This window comes from Brachyistius frenatus, unplaced genomic scaffold (assembly GCF_029030835.1).
Source record: "Brachyistius frenatus isolate BFR_SWC_R1_liver_20210118 unplaced genomic scaffold, ASM2903083v1 Contig_184, whole genome shotgun sequence".
Lineage (NCBI taxonomy): Eukaryota > Metazoa > Chordata > Actinopteri > Embiotocidae > Brachyistius > Brachyistius frenatus.
Window position 1 is genome coordinate 273,705 of NW_027210783.1, and position 19,839 is coordinate 293,543.

A 19,839-nucleotide genomic window follows, 5' to 3' on the forward strand; every position below is an offset into this window, starting at 1 on the left:
CTGCCCTCTACAGGATGGGAGGAATTAAAAGTGTTGATAATATCCAGAGTCTGAATTGTTCATTTGAGTGCACGTTTGTTTTCTTTTCTTCGTGACAGCTCTCAGGCTTCACAATTTAATAAAAAAACAAACAAAACAAAAAAAACACATTAAAATCAATATTTTTGACACTTTATTGAACAGTTAACTGCCCACCGCCAGCCGCGAGACGTGCGTGATCCGCTGGTCGTACCGGATGAAATGATAAATCCTGGATCCCTGGACTGAAGCTGCAGAGACAAAGTTTGGCTGTGGGTTTTAAACTTTTCCTTCAAGGATCATCAACAAAATCAACATTTGTGTTTTTTGTGTCATGTGCTAAAAAAAAAGAACCAAAAAAAAAGAACAAACAAAAAAGGCTTCTTAACTGATTTTTTTTTTTGTCTCGGCAAAACTACATATAGTGCAACTTTAAATTAAGACATTTCAGACTTCTAGGAGCCCCATGTTGTTATGTAAACACAAATACATTATCAATATACAACACAAATATTAGAAATATCATCACTGACCTCCAGAAACCCTGAACCCTGAAACAAATCCTCAAAACTGGACCGATACTTGTTCAGGATGTGAAAACAATAAAAAATAATCTAACTCGACTAAACTTCATAAAATCATGAAAACTAATTGATCGTTAAATCTTTTCTGAAGCAAAAGTGCAAAAAACTTTGAGCGATTTGTGACGATAAACACAAAAGTCGGACGAACATGTAATCTGAAAATGTCCCTTTAGATTAAGTGATCAAATAAATAACCAGCTGATAATTAAAGTAAACGTCAGCTGCATCATTAAAACTTGTTTAAAAACGATCTTGTAAAATTTCCTCGGATGAGAAATAAATCTGGTCGTGGGTTTGAAGATGAAGCTTGACGGACATCCATCCAGGTTTTTCAGAGAACTTTGATCCGATCCGTCTCTTGAAAACACTTCGTTCCCTCCGGTGTTATTTGTACTGTTGGTTTGGTGCTAACACGCTAAGCTGTACTTCAGCGGTCCTTTTGCGTGTAGCGCCGATTAGTAAGTTAGAATGCTAACGCGCTAAAAGTAACGACCTTCCCATGAGCCTCAGCTGCACTTCCTGTTTAGCGCTCGTGAACAAACTGAACAAACGTCCAACGTGAGCAAGTTCATCTCCACGATGTGAGCGTGTCGCCGTTAGCAGCTAGCACGACCGTCAACTCTGGTTTTCTTCCTTGAAATGATGAATTTAAAAAAAACGTAAAATGTCGCTCGACTCGATGGCGATAATGAAAACTGTCTGACTTTCCTTTTTAACATCTTCTCGGAAGATTTTTAGCAGTCAAACAAAGTCAATTCATGATCTTTACTTTAAAGCATTTTGTGGTGAAAAGAGTTTAAAAAGTTGAAAATGGGATTTTTAAAGTTCAGGGTTCCCGAAGGACGAGAGAGACGAGCAATAAATATGTCACACGGTTAAATAGCTCAGAGTTCAGTGATTATATGAAGCAGGCAGGAAGTCACAAGCAGCGATGCAAAAGTGGAATAAATTCAAAAAACACTCCTCATCGTGTTTTCAGTTCGCTGAGAAGAACAGCTGTTTGACATTCTCATAGTTACAGAGATTTACATCCATCAACAGGAGTCCAGATGGATAGGAGGAGGAGAGGAGGAGGGGAGGAGGGGTGGAGGAGAGGAGGAGGAGGAGAGGAGGAGGTGGAGGAGAGGAAGAGGAGAGGAGGAGAGGTGGAGGAGGAGGTGGAGGAGGAGGAGAGGAGGAGGAGGAGGAGGAGGAGGAGAAGAGGAGGAGGAGGAGGAGAGGTGGAGAGGAGGAGGAGGAGAGGAGGAGGAGGAGAGGAGGAGGAGGAGGAGGAGGAGGGGAGGAGGAGGAGGAGAAGAGGAGGGGAGGAGGAGAGGTGGAGGAGGAGGAGAGGTGGAGGAGGAGGATAAGAGGAGGAGGAGAGGAGGAGGGGAGGAGGAGGAGAGGAGGAGGGGAGGAGAGGAGGAGGAGGAGAGGAGGAGAGGAGGAGGAGAGGAGGAGGGGAGGAGAGGAGGAGGAGGGGAGGAGGAGGGGAGGAGGAGAGGAAGAGGAGAGGAGGAGGGGAGGAGGAGAGGTGGAGGGGAGGAGAGGAGGAGGAGGAGAGGAAGAGGAGAGGAGGAGGAGGACGAGGGGAGGAGAGGAGAGGAGAGAAGAGGAGAGGAGAGGAGAGGAGGAGGAGGAGGGGAGGAGGAGAGGAGGAGGAGAGGAGGGGAGGAGGAGAGGAGGAGAGGACGAGGAGAGGAGGAGGGGAGGAGAGGAGGAGGAGGAGGAGGAGGAGGAGGAGGAGGAGAGGAGGAGGAGGAGGAGGAGAGGTGGAGGGGAGGAGAGGAGGAGGAGGAGAGGAAGAGGAGAGGAGGAGGAGGACGAGGGGAGGAGAGGAGAGGAGAGAAGAGGAGAGGAGAGGAGAGGAGGAGGGGAGGAGGAGGAGGAGGAGGAGAGGAAGAGGAGAGGAGGAGGAGAGGAGGAGGGGAGGAGGAGGGAAGGAGGGGAGGAGGAGGAGAGGAAGAGGAGAGGAGGAGGGGAGGAGGAGAGGTGGAGGGGAGGAGAGGAGGAGGAGGAGAGGAAGAGGAGAGGAGGAGGAGAGGAGGACGAGGGGAGGAGAGGAGAGAAGAGGAGAGGAGAGGAGAGGAGGAAACAAGGAGAAGATACAAGGAGAGGAAACAAGCAGACAAAAGAAGAAGAGGTGAAGATAGGAGAGGAAATAAGGAAAGGAGAAGAGAGGAGAGAAGAATAGAGGAGACGAGGAGAACAAAGGAAGTCAGGAGAGGAAACGAGGTGAGGAGGAGAGAGGAAGGAAGGAGGAGGAAAAAAAAGGAAGCATCTACAAAGAAGTCTTTAGACCAAGGTAACTGAGAAAAGAGTGTTTGGTGGAGAAAGACGAGGAGGAAGAGGAGGAGGAGGAGGATAAAGGAGAGCGTGGTTTCAGAGAGATGAGCGTCGTGATGGGGAGGAGAGGAGACAAATCCCTCCACCCGGCCCGGTCGGAGAGCGAAGGGTGAAGAGGAGGAAGAGGAGGAAGAGAGGAGGAAGAGGAGGAAGGGGGAGGTGCAGCGGTGTGCGTGCCGGGCGGAGTGTGCAGCCGCTGGACGTGCTTGTTCGAACGCTGATTGTCTCCGTGCACGTACGAGCGGTGCGTGTGCACGTCACCGGGCGCATCCGCCGTGCTGCCGCCGGCGTGCGCGGCGTGCTTGACCTTGCAGTGCAGCCGCAGACTGTCCCTCCGCTTGGCGCTGTAGGGGCAAAGGTCGCAGGTGAACGGCCGCTCGCCCGTGTGCACGCGCACGTGCTCCACCAGCTTGTTGGCTGTCCGCGTCAGGTGGCCGCACCGGTCGCACCGGTACTGGTTGCCCTGGCGATGACCCTGGAAGTGAACCAGCAGCTCCTGTTGCCCGGGAAACGACCTCTGGCAGATGCGGCAGCGATGCTCGGAGGTGCTCTGCTCCGGCTGAGTTGCCATGGCAACTGCCGGAGCGCTGCTGGAGGCGGCGGGAAGGGCGACGGGGAACCTGGGAGTCAGCGGGGGTTAATGGCACGCACACGCACACACACACACACACACACCGTCAATAAAATACTGCTTAAATGACACGAAGTAAATGTTTTCATCAACAAAAGAAAGAAAAGTTATGACGTTGCTAATATTCGCGAGACAAACACTTTTGCTTAAAAAAGTCGTAAAAACCAATCAGTTAAGTGAAGTATTTTCCGTTGGCGTTTGAAGTGAACCCACCTGATGTGTGCGGTGTCGCCTTGTATGTGCGTGTCGACGTGAGCCCTCATCTCTGCCGCCTGATTGGTCGAGTGGTCGCACACGCAGCAGTGCAGCGAGAAGGAGCCGTGTTCCCATTGGCGGTGCTCTGTCATGTGACTCTGGAAAAGGGCGTGGCCCTCGGTCTCGAAGCCGCACACGTGACACCTGAAAGGGGGGGACGCGAGAAGCAGAAGGTTTGTACGAAGATTAATAAACACAACAAAGTAAAATACTGTGTTGAATGTCTTTGCAGCACAGAACAGGTAGAGGGCGCTGTCCTCAACACAGCTGAAAGAACGACATGGAGAAGCGTTTTAAAATTCGTTTTAAGGCTGCTGCCATAAAAAAGTGAGTCAAAAAGTTCAGAGACTGTTCCTGTTGTGCGTGAACAGTGACGCACATGGAGAAGCAGGAAGCAACGACCTCCATCAGGAAGTATTCAGAGTTCAACATCATCACTGCTGGTACGTGAACATTCGTGACGTCACCATGGAAACCTGAAACTGGAGCAAAGAAACATCAGATTTTGGGTCAAATTTTTGGGGAACAGAAAAAGTGTTCCTGAGCCCATGCAGTGATTTCCACCACAGAACCATTGCTGTTTTTAAAGCAGTGGTTCCTGAGTCTCCAAAGATCACAGACGACATCTGACTTTAGGTCAAAATCTGTAAATGTTCAACAGAGACCCTTGAAATGTTTCAGAAAGTCTACGACGATGAAGCAACGAACCGGGCGAGGTGTTCTGATGACATCACGTTTCAAAAGGGGCGGAGCTTCACTGTTCGAGAACCGAAAAAGGCGCGTCAGGTCAGGAGACACCAGCTGGGTTTTTCTTTGATGTCGGTGGTTGTTGTGTCACCGTGAATTCGTCCCCCAGAGTCAGACTGTCAACACCGAGTTCCACTGGGACCTTCTGAGGTTCTGGTTCTGGTTCAGACTTCTTTTCTGCTTTGTAGTCTTCAGGTCAGTCTGGGTTTTGTGCTTCCTGTTTGATTTTGAAATCACTCACCTCTTGTTTTCACTTCCTGTCTTTGTATGATTGTTGGCCCCGCCCCCTGAGTAGTTTCATCTGTCCCTCGTTGTCCTTCCCTCCCTGCTGTATTTCAGTCTGTGTGCTCTTCTTCTTCCTTCTTTGTCAGTTTGTTTCAGTGTCCCGTCTGTTGCTGCGTCTTTTTGAAACCCAGAGAACAACAAACCACCTGAACTGTGGCGCCATGGCAACGGGGTCCTCCAACATGACAACACGCCCAACACGAGCTAACCCCAACCCTCAAATCTGATGTTTCTCTGCTCCAATTTCAGTTCATGCTTGTCTTCACAGGTAAAGAAGTCCAAATGTGCACGTTACCTGAAGAAATAAGAGCAAGCGGTGGTTTGATCTCTGCTGAGGTTGGTTTGGGTTTCTGTGAGGAAAAAACAAAACAAAAAGAAAGATGGTGTTTATTATTCTGCTGAGATTCGCAAGATAAATCTCTTTTGTTTTCTTATGCGCTGATGAGCCCCTCTGGAAGTTATTATTGTTAAACTTCTCCGTGACTGTCGACTGCATCAGCTCACATCGGTACCACCTTTATTATAAACCCAAAGGCCAAACTGGTGGCAGCATGAATCTATAACGCACCGGAAGACAATCACTAAAAAAAAGAATTAAAAAAGCTCTGCAGGAAATCTAAATGCACAAATTCCCTGAGTGTTTATTTAGTTGTGTTAGTGCGGAGAGGATGGAAACTCAAAGCAGACGGGAACTGGAGTCAGAGGACGATAATCGTCTGCAAATAACGTCGTGAGCTCAGACGAGTTCACGTGTTTGTGTTTATCAAAGAAAGATCGTGTCCAGTAATTTACCATGAGGAGGTTCCTGGGAGATCAAGAGTGGGGAGGAGCGGAGTTGGTCCATGTTCACCTTCAAAACAGGACTAGAGGTAGCGTAACATACACACACACACACACACACACACACACACACACACACACACACACACAGGAAAACAGGCCAAGGTCAAAGGTCAAAGGTTCCACATGAGATTATTGATGGATGATAGGTTGTGTAAGGTCACGGTTTATCTGAGCTGAAAGGCAACTGGACTTGTTTGAGGGTTCCTTGAAAACATTTCACTCCTGGTTCAGGAGTTCCAGGCTTGTAACCTCCGACGGGCTTCGGAGTCATCAGGATCACACGGGTCGTGGTGTGAAGGGATCGCGACCCACCGGACTGTCATGCGAGTCCGAATGGGTGTTAAGGTTGCTGGGTCCAGTTGAGATCCCTCCCCAAGAAGATTACCTCAGATCTGTCACCCACAGGCTTATCTCAGGTCCGGTTCTTAGATCCTTTTATCTCAGGTCCGGTTCTTAGATCCCTCTATCTCAGGTCCGGTTCTTAGATCCTTTTATCTCAGGTCCGGTTCTTAGATCCCTTTACCTCTGGTCCGGTTCTTAGATCCTTTTACCTCAGGTCTGGTTCTTAGATCCCTTTACCTCTGGTCCGGTTCTTAGATCCTTTTATCTCAGGTCCGGTTCTTAGATCCCTTTACCTCAGTCCGGTTCTTAGATCCCTCTATCTCAGGTCCGGTTCTTAGATCCCTCTATCTCAGGTCCGGTTCTTAGATCCCTTTGTCTCAGGTCCGGTTCTTAGATCCCTCTATCTCAGGTCCGGTTCTTAGATCCCTTTACCTCAGGTCCGGTTCTTAGATCCCTCTATCTCAGGTCCGGTTCTTAGATCCCTTTACCTCAGGTCCGGTTCTTAGATCCCTCTATCTCAGGTCCGGTTCTTAGATCCCTTTACCTCTGGTCCGGTTCTTAGATCCTTTTACCTCAGGTCCGGTTCTTAGATCCCTTTACCTCAGGTCCGGTTCTTAGATCCCTCTATCTCAGGTCCGGTTCTTAGATCCCTTTACTTCTGGTCCGGTTCTTAGATCCCTTTACCTCAGGTCCGTTTCTTAGATCCCTCTATCTCAGGTCCGGTTCTTAGATCCTTTTACCTCTGGTCCGGTTCTTAGATCCTTTTACCTCAGGTCCGGTTCTTAGATCCCTTTACCTCTGGTCCGGTTCTTAGATCCCTTTACTTCTGGTCCGGTTCTTAGATCCCTTTACCTCAGGTCCGGTTCTTAGATCCCTCTATCTCAGGTCCGGTTCTTAGATCCCTTTACCTCTGGTCCGGTTCTTAGATCCCTTTACCTCTGGTCTGGTTCTTAGATCCTTTTACCTCAGGTCCGATTCTTAGATCCTTTTACCTCAGGTCCGGTTCTTAGATTCCTTTACCTCAGGTCCGGTTCTTAGATCCCTCTATCTCAGGTCCGGTTCTTAGATCCCTTTACCTCTGGTCCGGTTCTTAGATCCCTTTACCTCTGGTCCGGTTCTTAGATCCCTCTATCTCAGGTCCAGTTCTTAGATCCCTCTATCTCAGGTCCGGTTCTTAGATCCCTTTACCTCTGGTCCGGTTCTTAGATCCTTTTACCTCAGGTCCGGTTCTTAGATCCCTTTACCTCAGGTCCGGTTCTTAGATCCCTTTACCTCTGGTCCGGTTCTTAGATCCCTTTACCTCAGGTCCGGTTCTTAGATCCCTTTACCTCTGGTCCGGTTCTTAGATCCCTTTACCTCAGGTCCAGTTCTTAGATCCCTTTACCTCAGGTCCAGTTCTTAGATCCCTCTATCTCAGGTCCGGTTCTTAGATGGAGTGAGTTAGAACTGAAGAATGTTGATGAAAGGTGAAACGTCTTCAACAACCTCTAACGAGTCCAGTTACCTTCAACAAACACTTTGATGAACAGGAAGTGGACCGTTACCTTCTGATGGGCGGAGTCGACCTCTCCACCAGCTGATTGTTGGATTTACTGACCCTCTCTGCAGACACACAAAGACAGTTAATGTTGAGCTGACAACATGAGGACTGAAAATCCATCTGAGAATTAAGACCAGACAGTAATTATAATCTGTATAATCTCACAGTAATTTAAACTAATGAAATGTGTCTTTAATTAACAACCTTCTTGCCTCTTTGAATGTTTCTTGTTTTGATCTGGAGTGAGAAAGTGTGTGTTTGGTTACCTGAGAGCTGGTGCAGCAGCGTGGACGCCAGGTTCACGGACATGTCCTGCCACAGCACCGCTCGGAGGCACTGGTCGGCCATCTTGGCTCCAGAGGTGAACTGGTCCTCCATCTTGGCTCCAAAGAAAAGCTGCTCCTCCGTCTTTGCTCCGGAAAAAATTTCGGCCGCCATCTTGGCTCCGGAGACGAGCTGGTTCTCCATCTTGGCCCCTGAAGGAAGCTGGTCCTCTAGTTTGACTCCGGACAGAAACCTGTTGCTCATCTTGGCGCCGCAAAAAGGCTGCTCTGCAATTTTTGCTTTAAAGAGAAACTGCTCTTCCATCTTGGCTCCATTCAGAAGGTGGTCCGCCATCTTGGCTCCAGAGACACCGTGACCCTCCATTTTCACTCGGAACTGAAACTTGTTGGCTCCGGAGACCACGCTGTCTGCCATCTGAGCGCCAGGCTGGCAGCCTCCAGCGCTGACTCGGTCTTCTGTTTTAAGGCCGAGAAGACACCGGTCCGCCATTTGGGGTCGGAACGGCTCAGCCATCTTGTTCCCACTATGGACCCGGTCTTCTGTTTTCACGGTGAAGAGATGGTGGTTCGCCATCGTCAGGGTAGATGCAGTCGTGTCTTCTCTGATTGGTTGATTCTGGGCCATTGTGTCGACTTCCATTGGCTCTTCTTCCTCTTTGAGCCTCACCCCGAGGCCGTTCACTTCCTGACGCTCTGTGATTGGTGGGAAATACGTCATATTGTGAGGTCACTTGGTACCAGACATGTCAGAAATAATAGTTCCTGAGGACATATTTAAATAAGAACTGGACAGAAGTAAAGCTGAAACCATTAGAAACCTTAAGCAAATGTCTGTTTTTACCTTCATTTAAAGAATTTATGGGTCATTATACCAAATATTATTGCTGCTTTCTGCGTTGTAAGTCACTGTAAATGAAATGTTTTTGATTCTCGGCTGGTTAGTTGGACAAATCAAGCAGTTCAATGACATCATCAGGGACGATGATGCGCTTGTGAGTCACGTATGTGTCTTTTACAGACTAGAGAAGGTCACACAATGCTGGCGCCTAATTTCTAAATTTAGTAGTAGGCCTGACCACATCCAGCAGTGATGTCACAGTGATGTCACAGTGATGTCACACACGGGCGTCAGCGATCGACGGGCGTGTCTTTTCAGTCCGAACACGGCGGAGGAATGAAAACGGTACCTGCTAGTTTCCTGAGCAGGTCCGATGCCAGCGTGTCCGTGGCGGCGTTGCCGTCCGGTGTGTGCGTGAGGGACGGTGGCTCGGGGCTCGCCCCGGGACCGTCTGGCGACAGAGCGAGGCCGGGCTCTTCCTGCTGCTCCGCCTCCTCTCGGCTCCCAGGATGCATCTGGACCTTCTGGGTGGCCTCTGAAGAGAGAAAGATCGAGAGGCGAAGAGAGGAACTGAGTGGGATGTTCGATCTGACACTCTGACTCACTGTGACCGGCACAAGAACCAACGACCAACCGGTTATTATTTACTCTGTTGGTGATAAAAACACGTTCAAGTCCAAATTCCTTTGAGTTAAATCTCTTTAATATGAAAATCGATTCCAGAAGAGGATCGATTGAGATCCGAAGTATCGATATTGCAGTATTGATCCGAACCGATCCTTCGCTCCCATTCGGTCTGAACGCCCACATTAGTGACGGCCATCAGTGGTGTTGTGTGTAAAAATAGCATTTAGAGGGAGAGAGCATCTCCCCTCATCTAAAGTCCTTCGACTGGTCAGCGTCCAAACTGATGTTAAAATTCTACTTTTTAAAGCACTTCATGGTCTTTCAGCAGCCTCACATCCTCCGGTTGTTTTATTTCATAATTTATTTATATTGTGTTCATGTTGTAAATCATTCTATTCCCTCTTCTTGATTTTATTTGACTTCATTATTGTCAATACCATTATTCATTTTCCACCATTTTCATCCCTCCGTGCCGGCAGTGAGTGCACAGGTTGTGTTTTTGGGTTGTCTGACTCTCATTATTTCCAGAATGCTTTCAGGTGAATTTCTTCCAATTTGGCACAAACGTTCACTTGGACCGAATGATAAACTGCTTTGAATCTAAGGGTCAAGGGTCAAAGGTTAAGGTGACCCAGGCCTCACGTTGTCCCATACTTCTGGACTCAATATCTCCGGAACGCCACGGGGGAATTTCTTCCAATTTGGCACAAACGTTCACTTGGACCGAAGGATGAACTGAGTAGATTTTGGTGGCCAAAGGTCGCGCTGACCGGGGGGTCAAACTGCTGCCATATAGATGGAGGATAATGGGGCCAAGCCTTGACCATCGACACGGGTGTCCACATACTTTTGGACGTATTGTGTGCGTGTCCAGAGGCCAATTAGTGTCCATAACAATTACAATAACAGACAATAATTTTCATTGTCAGTTAATCAACAGATGAGTTATTGATCTACTCGGCACGATCGTCTGTAGTACAGCAGATACAGTGTGTGCGTGTGCTACCTGACAGCCTGATGAGGAGGTCAGACGCCATCTTGGTGCTGACATCAGGGCTGAACAGAGAGGTGGCGGCAGGGAAGGGACTCGAACCCGCGGCGTGTGCGTCCGGTGTGTGTTCGGCGTGCGCGTCGGGAACACTCAGCGAGCGAGCGTCATCGCCGGTGTGCGTCTTTGAGTGTGCGTTTGCAGGGAGTGTGTGTTGTTTCGCTGCATCAGAGGGAGGCTGCAACACACTCGACCCACGCTTCATTTTCCGGCGTGTGTGTGTGTGTGTGTGTGTGTGTGTGTGTGTGTGTGTGTGTGTGTGTGTGTGTTATGTTGAGTGAGTGTGTTTGAAAAAAAAAAAAAAAAAGAGAGGGAGTCAAAACTCAGAGCAGAGGAGGGCAAGAGAGAAGGGAGAGGAGGAAGAAGAGGAGGAGGAAGGCAGCGCTGCTAAAATAAGACGGCTGTGTTTTTTAACATATGGAAGTGAGGAGAGCATCGTCGAGAAGAAACACGAGGAGATCGAGGTAGAGGAGAAAACGAAGAGCGGAAACGAGGGAGGATTTGCTCTTCAGACCGAGCTGTTGCTGGCTCTCATTGACCTGAAACAGAGAGAACGAGATGGATGGAGGGAAACGAGGTGAAAGAGGGGAGAGGGAGGACGGATGGAGAGGAGGAGGAGGAGGAGGAGGAGAGAACAGCGAGGATGAAGGACGAGGGAGGACGGGGAGGAGGAGAAGAAAAAGGAACATGAACAAAGTGAATCTGTGAATGAATAAATTATTGAATGGATGAGGCCCAATAATAAGGGGATAAATCATTCCCGTTATCGCCATGGTAACGGACCCTGCTGTGTCGTCTCCTGCCCTGACCTTCCTGCCGACAAACAATCATCAATTATGATCAATAATCATCAATAGCCACTTCCACCTGCCACCAGCTGTTAGTCCTGATCACTTCTTGCTCCTGCAGCGACAATTGTTTTTTTCACACTCCAGCCTGTCTGTTTGAAAATTTATATAATTTAAAAACACATACTAAGTCAATACATAAATAAAATTATTGTTATTTAATTTTGTAGTTGAGAGCAGGTTGTGTGAGAATACATAAAACAATATAAATTTGAATATACGGTTAATATATACATACAATCCCATTTAAAAAAATCAACTAAATTGAGATGAAATCCCATTCACATATTCACTTTAAGATTTGATCTTAATATTGGTCTTAAAATATTTAAATCAGACAAAAAATAAATAAAATGAGACAATACAAAATTTGACAAAATTTAAATATTAAAGTCAAATTAAATCAAATCTGTTCAAATTCACCCCAAAAAAATTAAAAAAAATAAAAATTGTGTAAAAACAAATCATAAAAAAAAATCTATTTCTTTCAAATGGAGTTGAAAAATGGAGTTAAATTAAATGATTAAAATGTAATAAATGAATGCAACCGGCCGTGCCCGCCTCGGTTCACTCACTACCCCCTCGCCAACTCCGCTTCCTTCAGCCTCCTGCCTCCGTCTCTAGGCGACACCGCGCGGGCTGCCGCTGCCGCCGCATCCGGCAGGGGAGCGAAAACCACCGGGCACCAGCTCCTCCACGACCCCCCTCCCGCCCCCCTTCCTGCCGTCCCCTCGGTGTCGGTCGGTCGGTCGGTCGGTGTCAGAGCCCCCGGAGCCCCGCTGTTAGCTGGTTACCTCTGCCCCCCCTCCTCCCCTGCAACATGGCTGAACGACTCCCCGCCACACCGAGTCACTAACTCATCTCCCGCGGTGGGATGTCAGTGTTTGGTACCGCTTAAGTGGCAATTTCTTCCAACGGATTTCCCTCCGCCTTTCTCCGGTTACCGGGAACAAGGGCAGGTGTCAACAGCCCAGCCGTTAACCCCACCGCCACCGCCACCACCTCCTCCACCTCCTCCTCCTCCTCCTCGCCCCCTCCCTCCCTCCGATCCTGCAACATGGCTGAACGGCTCCCCGACCTCACAGGACCTCAAAAGTCATTTTCACGGGTCAATTAGCATCGATAACCGGCCACGGCTACCGCCGAGCCGCCCCGGGACAAGGCGGTTCTCTCCCCGGCTCATCTTCCCTCCGTGACTTACCGGTACCAGGAGGGCAGGTGGCGGCGGCGGCGGCGCTGCTGGTGGTGGTGCAGTCCGGGGCATAGCCTATATATAGACTATAGATCCGTTCCATGTTAAATCCCCTCCCGGTCTCCGGTCACACCGTCCCCGGTGACTCCCCCGGTCCTCCCGTCCGCGGCGGGAAAGTGAAACAAAGATGACAGCGGCGAGGAGATCCGTCTCTTCCCGGAGCCCGAGGATGACGGGTCGGTCACCGAGCAGGGCAGATGGAGGTTTCCGCCTCCTCCGTGTGTGTGTGCGTGCGTGCGTGCGCGTGTGTGTGTGTGTGTGTGTGTGTGTGTGTGTGTGTGTGTGTGTGTGTGTGTGTGTGTGCTGCAGTGTGTCTCTACACGTCTGTCCTTACAGCAGTCTGCACCAGTAGAAACCATGAATAGAAACCAGTAGCTTCTACCTGTGCACATGTACTCTTGTAGTACTAGTACCCGCTGTAGAACACGTACTACAACAAGTAGCAGAAGTACACTGCCCGCTGTAGTACAGTCAGGGTCGTTGCAGTACACTTGTAACATGCAGTAGAGCCGTGGAAGGTAGTAAAAGTACTACAATACCAAGGCATGTACTGAGAGGCTTAAAATGAACAGGAGTAGTGGAGGTACTGAAGTAGTACAAGTACTACAACTTAGTGGCAGCAGGAGTTGTAGTAGAAGGAGCCAAGTAGTAGTACTATGAAGCAACAGTAGTGTAAGGTGAGTATTTCTTGTAATGTAGTACAGGGTAAGCTAAAGGAAGTGGTAGTTGTAGTAGATGTAGTAGTTGTAGTAATAGATATACTAGCTGTATTAGAAGCAGTAGATATAGTAGTTGTAGTAGTCGTAGTAGTAGATATATTAGTTGTAGTAGTAGATATAGTAGTTGAAGTAGTAGATATATTAGTCGTAGTAGTAGATATAGTAGTTGTAGTAGTAGATATAGTAGTCGTAGTAGTAGATATATTAGTTGTAGTAGTATATATAGTAGTTGTAGTAGTAGATATAGTAGTCGTAGTAGTAGATATATTAGTTGTAGTAGTAGATATAGTAGTTGTAGTAGTAGATATAGTAGTCGTAGTAGTAGATATAGTAGTTGTAGTAGTAGATATAGTAGTCGTAGTAGTAGATATATTAGTCGTAGTAGTAGATATAGTAGTTGTAGTACTATATATAGTAGTCGTAGTAGTAGATATATTAGTTGTAGTAGTAGATATACTATTCATAGTTGTAGTAGAAGCAGCGGAAGTCATTGTGTAGTAATACTACAACTTATAGTAGTAGTAGAGCCAAGTAGTAGTAGTAGTAGTACTAGTACTAGTAAAAGTAGTAGAAGGCCAGTACTTTTGTACAGGCTAGACGAGAAGGAAGTGTTGGTTGTAGTAAATAGTTCTAGAAGTTGTACTGGTAGCAGTACAGTAGTTGGTAGTGGAGGTGGTAATTTAGGTACTAGTACTAGTAGTACTTTTAGTGGTAGTAGTATAACAGAATTAGCATGAGTATTGATAGTAGTGGTAGTTTTAGAAGTAGTACTACCGCAACACTATAGTTTTTGCTTCCTAATTTTAGAGGTAGTGAAAGGATTGGTAGTAGTAGTAGTAGTAGTAGTAGTAGTAGTAGTAGTATTAGTAGTAATGATAGTTGTAGTGATAGATTGAAGTAAAAAAGTATGACAGCAATCTTTGGATACTTATGATTAAGACCATTATTATTATTACAAGTAATACATGTATAAATGGTAATACTACTTGTAGAAGCAGTGTATGAGTACAGTTTTAGTAAAGGTAATAGTAGTAGTAACAGTAGGAATATTAGGAGTATTGGTAGCAGTAGTAGAAGTACAGGCAGTAATATTAAAGTATGATGGTAGTGTGAGCAGTAGCAGGGTAAATACTGCAGTAGTACTTAGCTGCTGTGTACAGGTGTGCACCTGACAGAGTGCAGTGACATATTTCCGCCTGCAGGGGGAGACAGAGGGCAGCAGTTTGAAACCAATTCATTATTATGCAAACAAATTGTTTATCTTTATCAGTCAGTCATTAAATGAAGACATAAACAAACACAAACATTTCAATTTAAATAGATGTGACTGAAGAAGAAGAAGAATCAATAGAAATATTTGGGAGATCCTGGAGGGAGACGGCTACAGCTGGTGTGCATCCTGTTGGTGTGTGTGTGTGGGGGGGGGGGGGGGACTAATCCCATAGAGATACTCCGACTAGAAAAGACTCACCTCACTCTCTGCAGTGTAAATATCAGCTGAAATACCAGTGAAATAATGGAGGACAGAACTGCACACCAGATTCATTATTAAATCCTACATGAATGAATTTACTTACCTTCTTGATAACACTTGAAAAAAATAACTGGACTTAATTTTGGATGAAATAAAAAAAAATAAAAAAAATCATTTAATCGACTAATTGTTTCAACTCGGCGTATAAACACGCCCTCCGAGATAGACGCAAGGAATATATTTTTCATACTCACCGACGCATTAAAAGCACTTTTTCCTCTATTTAGTTGTCAAAAACTGCCTGTAATTTACTCAGGATACGACCTACAGGTCTACATGTTCTGGTTCTATGTCCCCCCCCCTCCCCACACCACCCCCCTTTAGATCCTGGACCCCAGGATCCCTCTGAATTTCAAGCTCATCAGACTTTTTAGGAAATCTTGAAACTCACACTCACAGCTCTGTTGGGATTCAAGTGATTCTCTGCAAACTAAAGAAGAAGAAGAAGAAATAATATCCAGGTAGGGATGCTCAAGCGTAAAAATCATTCCTGCAACATTCACTCCTTAATTTGTAAATATTTTACATTGGAGAGTTGTTGAATGTGTAGTAACTTTCCAAAAAGTCCCGTTTAAGGCAACAAAAAAGTTTAGGAATTTGATTATTTCAGCGTTTACTGGTTGAACTTCAGTATTTTCGCACAAATAATTAGTCCTGTCTCTTAATCTTAATTTTGTATTTGATTTAAATGAATTAGTATTATTGGTATTTACAGGAGTAGGCCAGGATAATAAAAAAAATAAAAAAAACATCGTGATATTCTATGTTTTTCTGAATGTAAGCAAATCTAATAAAAAGATCCAATGATTTATGTCTTAATAACACGACCTTGTCAAAGCTGAATACAGACTGTTTTAAGTTCTGGATTTCAAAACCAGTAGAATCGCCACAAAAATGTAATTCACTCAAAGGAGACGAAGAAAATGTTCACAATTGAACTCATTTATTTAAATGAAACAAAAAAAGTGCGTCTGTGTGTGTTTAGAAATGCCGTCCACCATCCTCTGTTTCCGAGTGGGTGTGGTCTTAATCTCGCTGGCTCCGCCCACCATGTCGTTCTCCCGTGGTGCCAGCCACGCCTCCTGTCGGGGAATGATTCCCGGCCACATCCACGCTCAGCCCCAAGACCCCAAACACAGCTACGTCACCGTACGCACCTCCGCCTCTTCCTACCTCCCCGGACAGTTCGTAACAGGTACTAATGAACTCCGATTAATTCATGCACCAATTAACGACCAAATATCATTTCTACCGTTACATCTACTTGCTTTTGTCAGAAAGGGCCGCAGATGTGAAAGAAGCATCCCAAACATTTATTCTAACAACTTGTCTCTGCATCCACATCATACCTGCCGTCAGTCACCGTCCGAAGCTCTCGGGACTTCATGGGTTTCCTGCTGCAGGCTCGGAGAGTGGAGGAAGCCCGGGGCGAAGCGGCGGGAGGTGCCGGGGTCGGGACCGGGGTTGGGACCGGGGTCGGGACCGGAGGCGGGTCTATGAGAGCGGGCCCGGCGCAGGTGGGCGGCTCCTGGACGCTCACGCCGCCCGGCACCAACACCCTGCGCTGCCTCTCGGAGGGCGACACCGTCACACACTCCGACAAACAGCTGAAGAGAAACCTCTCGTTTGTGTGGCGAGCTCCCGACGCACCGATGGGGAACGTACGCTTCTAGTGAGCCGAGCAATACTTAAAAGATCAAAACATGGAGCTACATGTCATTAACAATATGAATATTTGGTTTATTATGAAGACTTGCATATTAAATAACCAATCAACAGTTTCCTCCGTGTCCTCTGCGTTCCAGTATCACAGTTGTGAAGTCCTACTTCGTGTACTGGGCCGGTATCGAGTCCGCCGTGGTGCATGATGGGAGTCGTAGTCCTCGGAGAGGGAGTAACAGCACAGAGGAGCATGAAGCGAGGGAAATCTTTGCGCTACAGAAAGATAAAGTTACAGCTTCGCCAGGTAGGTAAACGTCAACAATGCTTACCCAGAAACCAATGCAACTCTCTCGGTAGATAACTTACATCTCTTCTCTCACCTTGTTGCCTCGCAGCTCTCGAAGCCCAAAGAACATCCAACCAACAACCAAACGAGACGGCCACTTCTGCGACTACTGTAGGAAACTCTACGAGAACCAGCAGCGGAACGAAACTCTACCAATCTCTGAAAACACCGAAGGAAGTCACTCGTCCGACCTTGGAGACGAACACCTCCGAGGCTTCGGCATCCCTTGGAGTCCATCACCTGAAGAATCAGCCGGTCGGCAAAAGGAGCACTTGGAGTTGGAGGTTTCTTCAAAATGACACACATTCAACTCCAGGATCCGTTTCAGGTGCGACTAAAGAGGCAGGCACTAAAACATTCACTCATGCCGAGGACCTGAAGAGTTCTCCTCCTCTCACAACCTCTTTCTCCACAGTTGAGGTTGAAGGGATGGATGCACCCACCAGTGTTTTACCAAACATCTCCAGCAGTTCCCCGTCCAGGCCTCCTGCTTCCTTCTTTCCTTTGGACGATGTAGATACGGAAAGTAAAGATCCAAAGATAAACCTCCAGGATCCAAAACCTAAAACCACAACTACAGCGATACCTTCAACCAATCATAGTTTCCATAACACAACACCCACGTCCCAAAATCCAGGAGAACCAATCCAATCCGAGAGTTCAGGAAAGTTGGAGACCCAGAGTGGTTCAGCACAATCCCAGAGGACCGACCTCACCGAGCCTCAAACCAGCACGATTAAAGCTGGAATACATGGCCGCTCTCAAAATCCTCATTCTGAAACTTCTTCACCGAAGCCTCTTGTTCAGTTTCAAACATCCGGACTTTACCTCCGGTCCCAAACTGGTACAAGTCGGACTCATCAATTCCCGAACCCCCAGTCACCGAGCAGCTTCCACCAAACCCGACCAGAAACTGCCCCGACTCCACCTCAGGCCCGAGCTAGCTTCCCCCAGACAGACCGGTATCAATCCCAGAGACCGCCCGACGCTTCGGCGACTTCTGCTGACCCGCGGTACCAGGACCGAAAGTTAACTCCCTCCTCAGTAACTCCTCGACCTTTCACACTTCTACTCAAAACCACAAGTCCAATCTTTACTTTCGTTCCTTCGGCCACTCCTCCTCTTCCTCCTCCTCCTCCTTTTTCAACGTCCATCTCTTCATCCCCTCCTGATACTTCACCCAGCTCTTCTTCTGTCCACCGTCCTGCGACCACTCCTCTTCATCCCTCCGTGGGTTCAAACCCAGCATCCACTCATCCATCCGTCAGGTCAACATTGTTGATGCATTTCTCTTCCTCCTCCAAAACAAACCAACCTCAAACAGCTCCGTCTCTTTCTGCTCTTCCGTCTCCTTCCCCGATCTCCACTCCTCCTCGTTCACTGCCGACCTCCTTCGACTCTTCCACCATGCCGTCCTTGAGCTTCTCCATCTCCCCAACACCAGCTCCTCGGTTTACTCCCATCCCTTCATCTACTTCCTCACAGTGTCTCACAAATTCCACCACCTCCCCACCGCTCTCCTCCTCCTCTACATCAGCTTCTTCCACATCCATTTCTATCCCAACATCGTCTTCCTCCTTTGCGGTTTTCTCATCTTCTTCGCCCGTCACCTCTTCGTCTTCCTCCCAGTCGACCTCCGCTCTCCGGGGACCTTCGCCAGCACCCCGTCGCTCTCTGCTCGACCCGCTGGCGTCCTCTTCGTCCCCGGTGCTGTCCCAGAAACTCACCGTGGGTCAGAGGTTGCTCGTCCAGAACCGCGTTGCGTCGTCAAACCGCAACCCGCCGACACCGAGAACGGTCGTTCATCCAAACCTAAATCTCGGTCATGAATTGAAACCAAACCTTCCCAATAGTAATCCCGTACGTCCCTCCGATCCTTCTGGACCTCCAGACAAGGAAGGGAAGCGTCCAGATCTCATCCCCAGACACAGTTCCTGGGAGCTCGGCATGCTGCTGGGCTGCTCGGCCGGGTTGGGCATGGTGCTGGTGGTCGGGGTGAGGTACGTGTACCGCCAGGCCTGCGGCAGACAGACGGGGGTGACGCTGAACGACAGGGAGAGAGAGTACGGCAGAGGAGAGAGAGGCCTGATCCACGTTCAGGAGTGTGGTGATTTGGTCAGAGTCCGAAAAATCAGAGAGAACAGTTTTGTACTTCTGGCAGAGTACGATATTCTGACTTCACCTGGAGAATGAAACATAAGCTGCCAAGAAAAGATGATGCTGTAGATACCAAAACATTTCTTGAAGTCAAAGCTTGTTTGAGGGCAGTAATAATTATATAGGTTGAGAGATTCATGTTTTAAATCAACAACCCTGGGCTCCGTGGATGAGACACCTTTTGTATTACAGTAAGTTTCCTTGTCTCCATCACCAGGTCAGAGTGACACTTAAAAAAATAAATAAATAAAAACTACAGCAAAAAGCATCCAGAAAATGAATCCTTGTAAAGTTGGATTTCAACCAATTTTAAGCAAAAACACTGAAAAAAAAAAAGGAATATTTTGAGCACCGTGTTTCCTCCGTCTACTTTTGTACTGCTGTTAGTGCTGTTTGTGAATTCTGGAGTGCGCTGGCTTGACCAAAGTTTTCTTATTTCCCTCTACGATTTTCCAAAGAAATAACTTGTGAAGAAAATGTTCTTGGCAAAAATATATTTCTGCCTCTAGAGATTTCTGCAGCCAAAATGTTTAGAGAACTAAAAGTAAGTCTGCCTTTGGATAAAAATAAGGAAATTCATCAACAGGGCTGGAATGACATACACCATTTGGTGGACACTTGTTTTTTTTTTAAGCATGCATCAGAAAGGTAGATTAGAAACTGAGTAAAAACATCACAGCGCGAGTATGAAGTCCAAATCTACAACTGAATATTTAGAGAACATGTTTGATAAATTCAGGGTGATGATTTTATGTGAACGGTGAACCGAACTAACATTTAGATGAGCACACTGTAATTGTGATTTTGTCCGACTGAGATTCTCGCACATATAAAAACTGTCATTTTAAGTCACGTGAATGCACTTAACAATAAAGTATATTTTCAGAATTATAAACGGTTTTTTCTTTTCTTTAGCTCTTGAAGGTTTTTGGCTTTATGGATGGCAGGCCTGTT

General features: G+C 47.2%; 2 protein-coding genes across 8 annotated transcripts; one reads left to right on the forward strand and one right to left on the reverse strand.

Annotated features, from left to right (window-relative positions):
* Positions 1–2,557: 2,557 nt before the first annotated feature.
* Positions 2,558–12,626, reverse strand: LOC138632418 (zinc finger protein 827-like). Of its 7 annotated transcripts, none has more exons than XM_069717971.1 (9): positions 12,417–12,502; positions 10,326–10,906; positions 9,042–9,227; positions 7,837–8,547; positions 7,575–7,632; positions 5,638–5,708; positions 5,141–5,195; positions 3,772–3,957; positions 2,558–3,547 (listed from the first exon to the last, which is right to left on the reverse strand). In XM_069717971.1, the coding sequence occupies exons 2-9, from the start codon at positions 10,570–10,572 to the stop codon at positions 2,863–2,865; spliced, it is 2,199 nt and encodes a 732-aa protein (XP_069574072.1). In that variant the 5' UTR covers positions 10,573–10,906; positions 12,417–12,502; the 3' UTR covers positions 2,558–2,862. The 7 variants fall into 7 exon arrangements, with proteins under 7 accessions (XP_069574072.1, XP_069574075.1, XP_069574073.1 ...); XM_069717974.1 differs by lacking the exon at positions 12,417–12,502 and adding an exon at positions 12,107–12,162; XM_069717972.1 differs by lacking the exon at positions 12,417–12,502 and adding an exon at positions 12,010–12,071.
* Positions 12,595–19,741, forward strand: LOC138632416 (uncharacterized). Its single transcript, XM_069717967.1, has 5 exons — positions 12,595–12,643; positions 15,706–15,915; positions 16,080–16,392; positions 16,526–16,686; positions 16,778–19,741. The coding sequence occupies exons 1-5, from the start codon at positions 12,595–12,597 to the stop codon at positions 18,919–18,921; spliced, it is 2,877 nt and encodes a 958-aa protein (XP_069574068.1). The 3' UTR covers positions 18,922–19,741.
* The last annotated feature ends 98 nt before the right edge of the window (positions 19,742–19,839 follow it).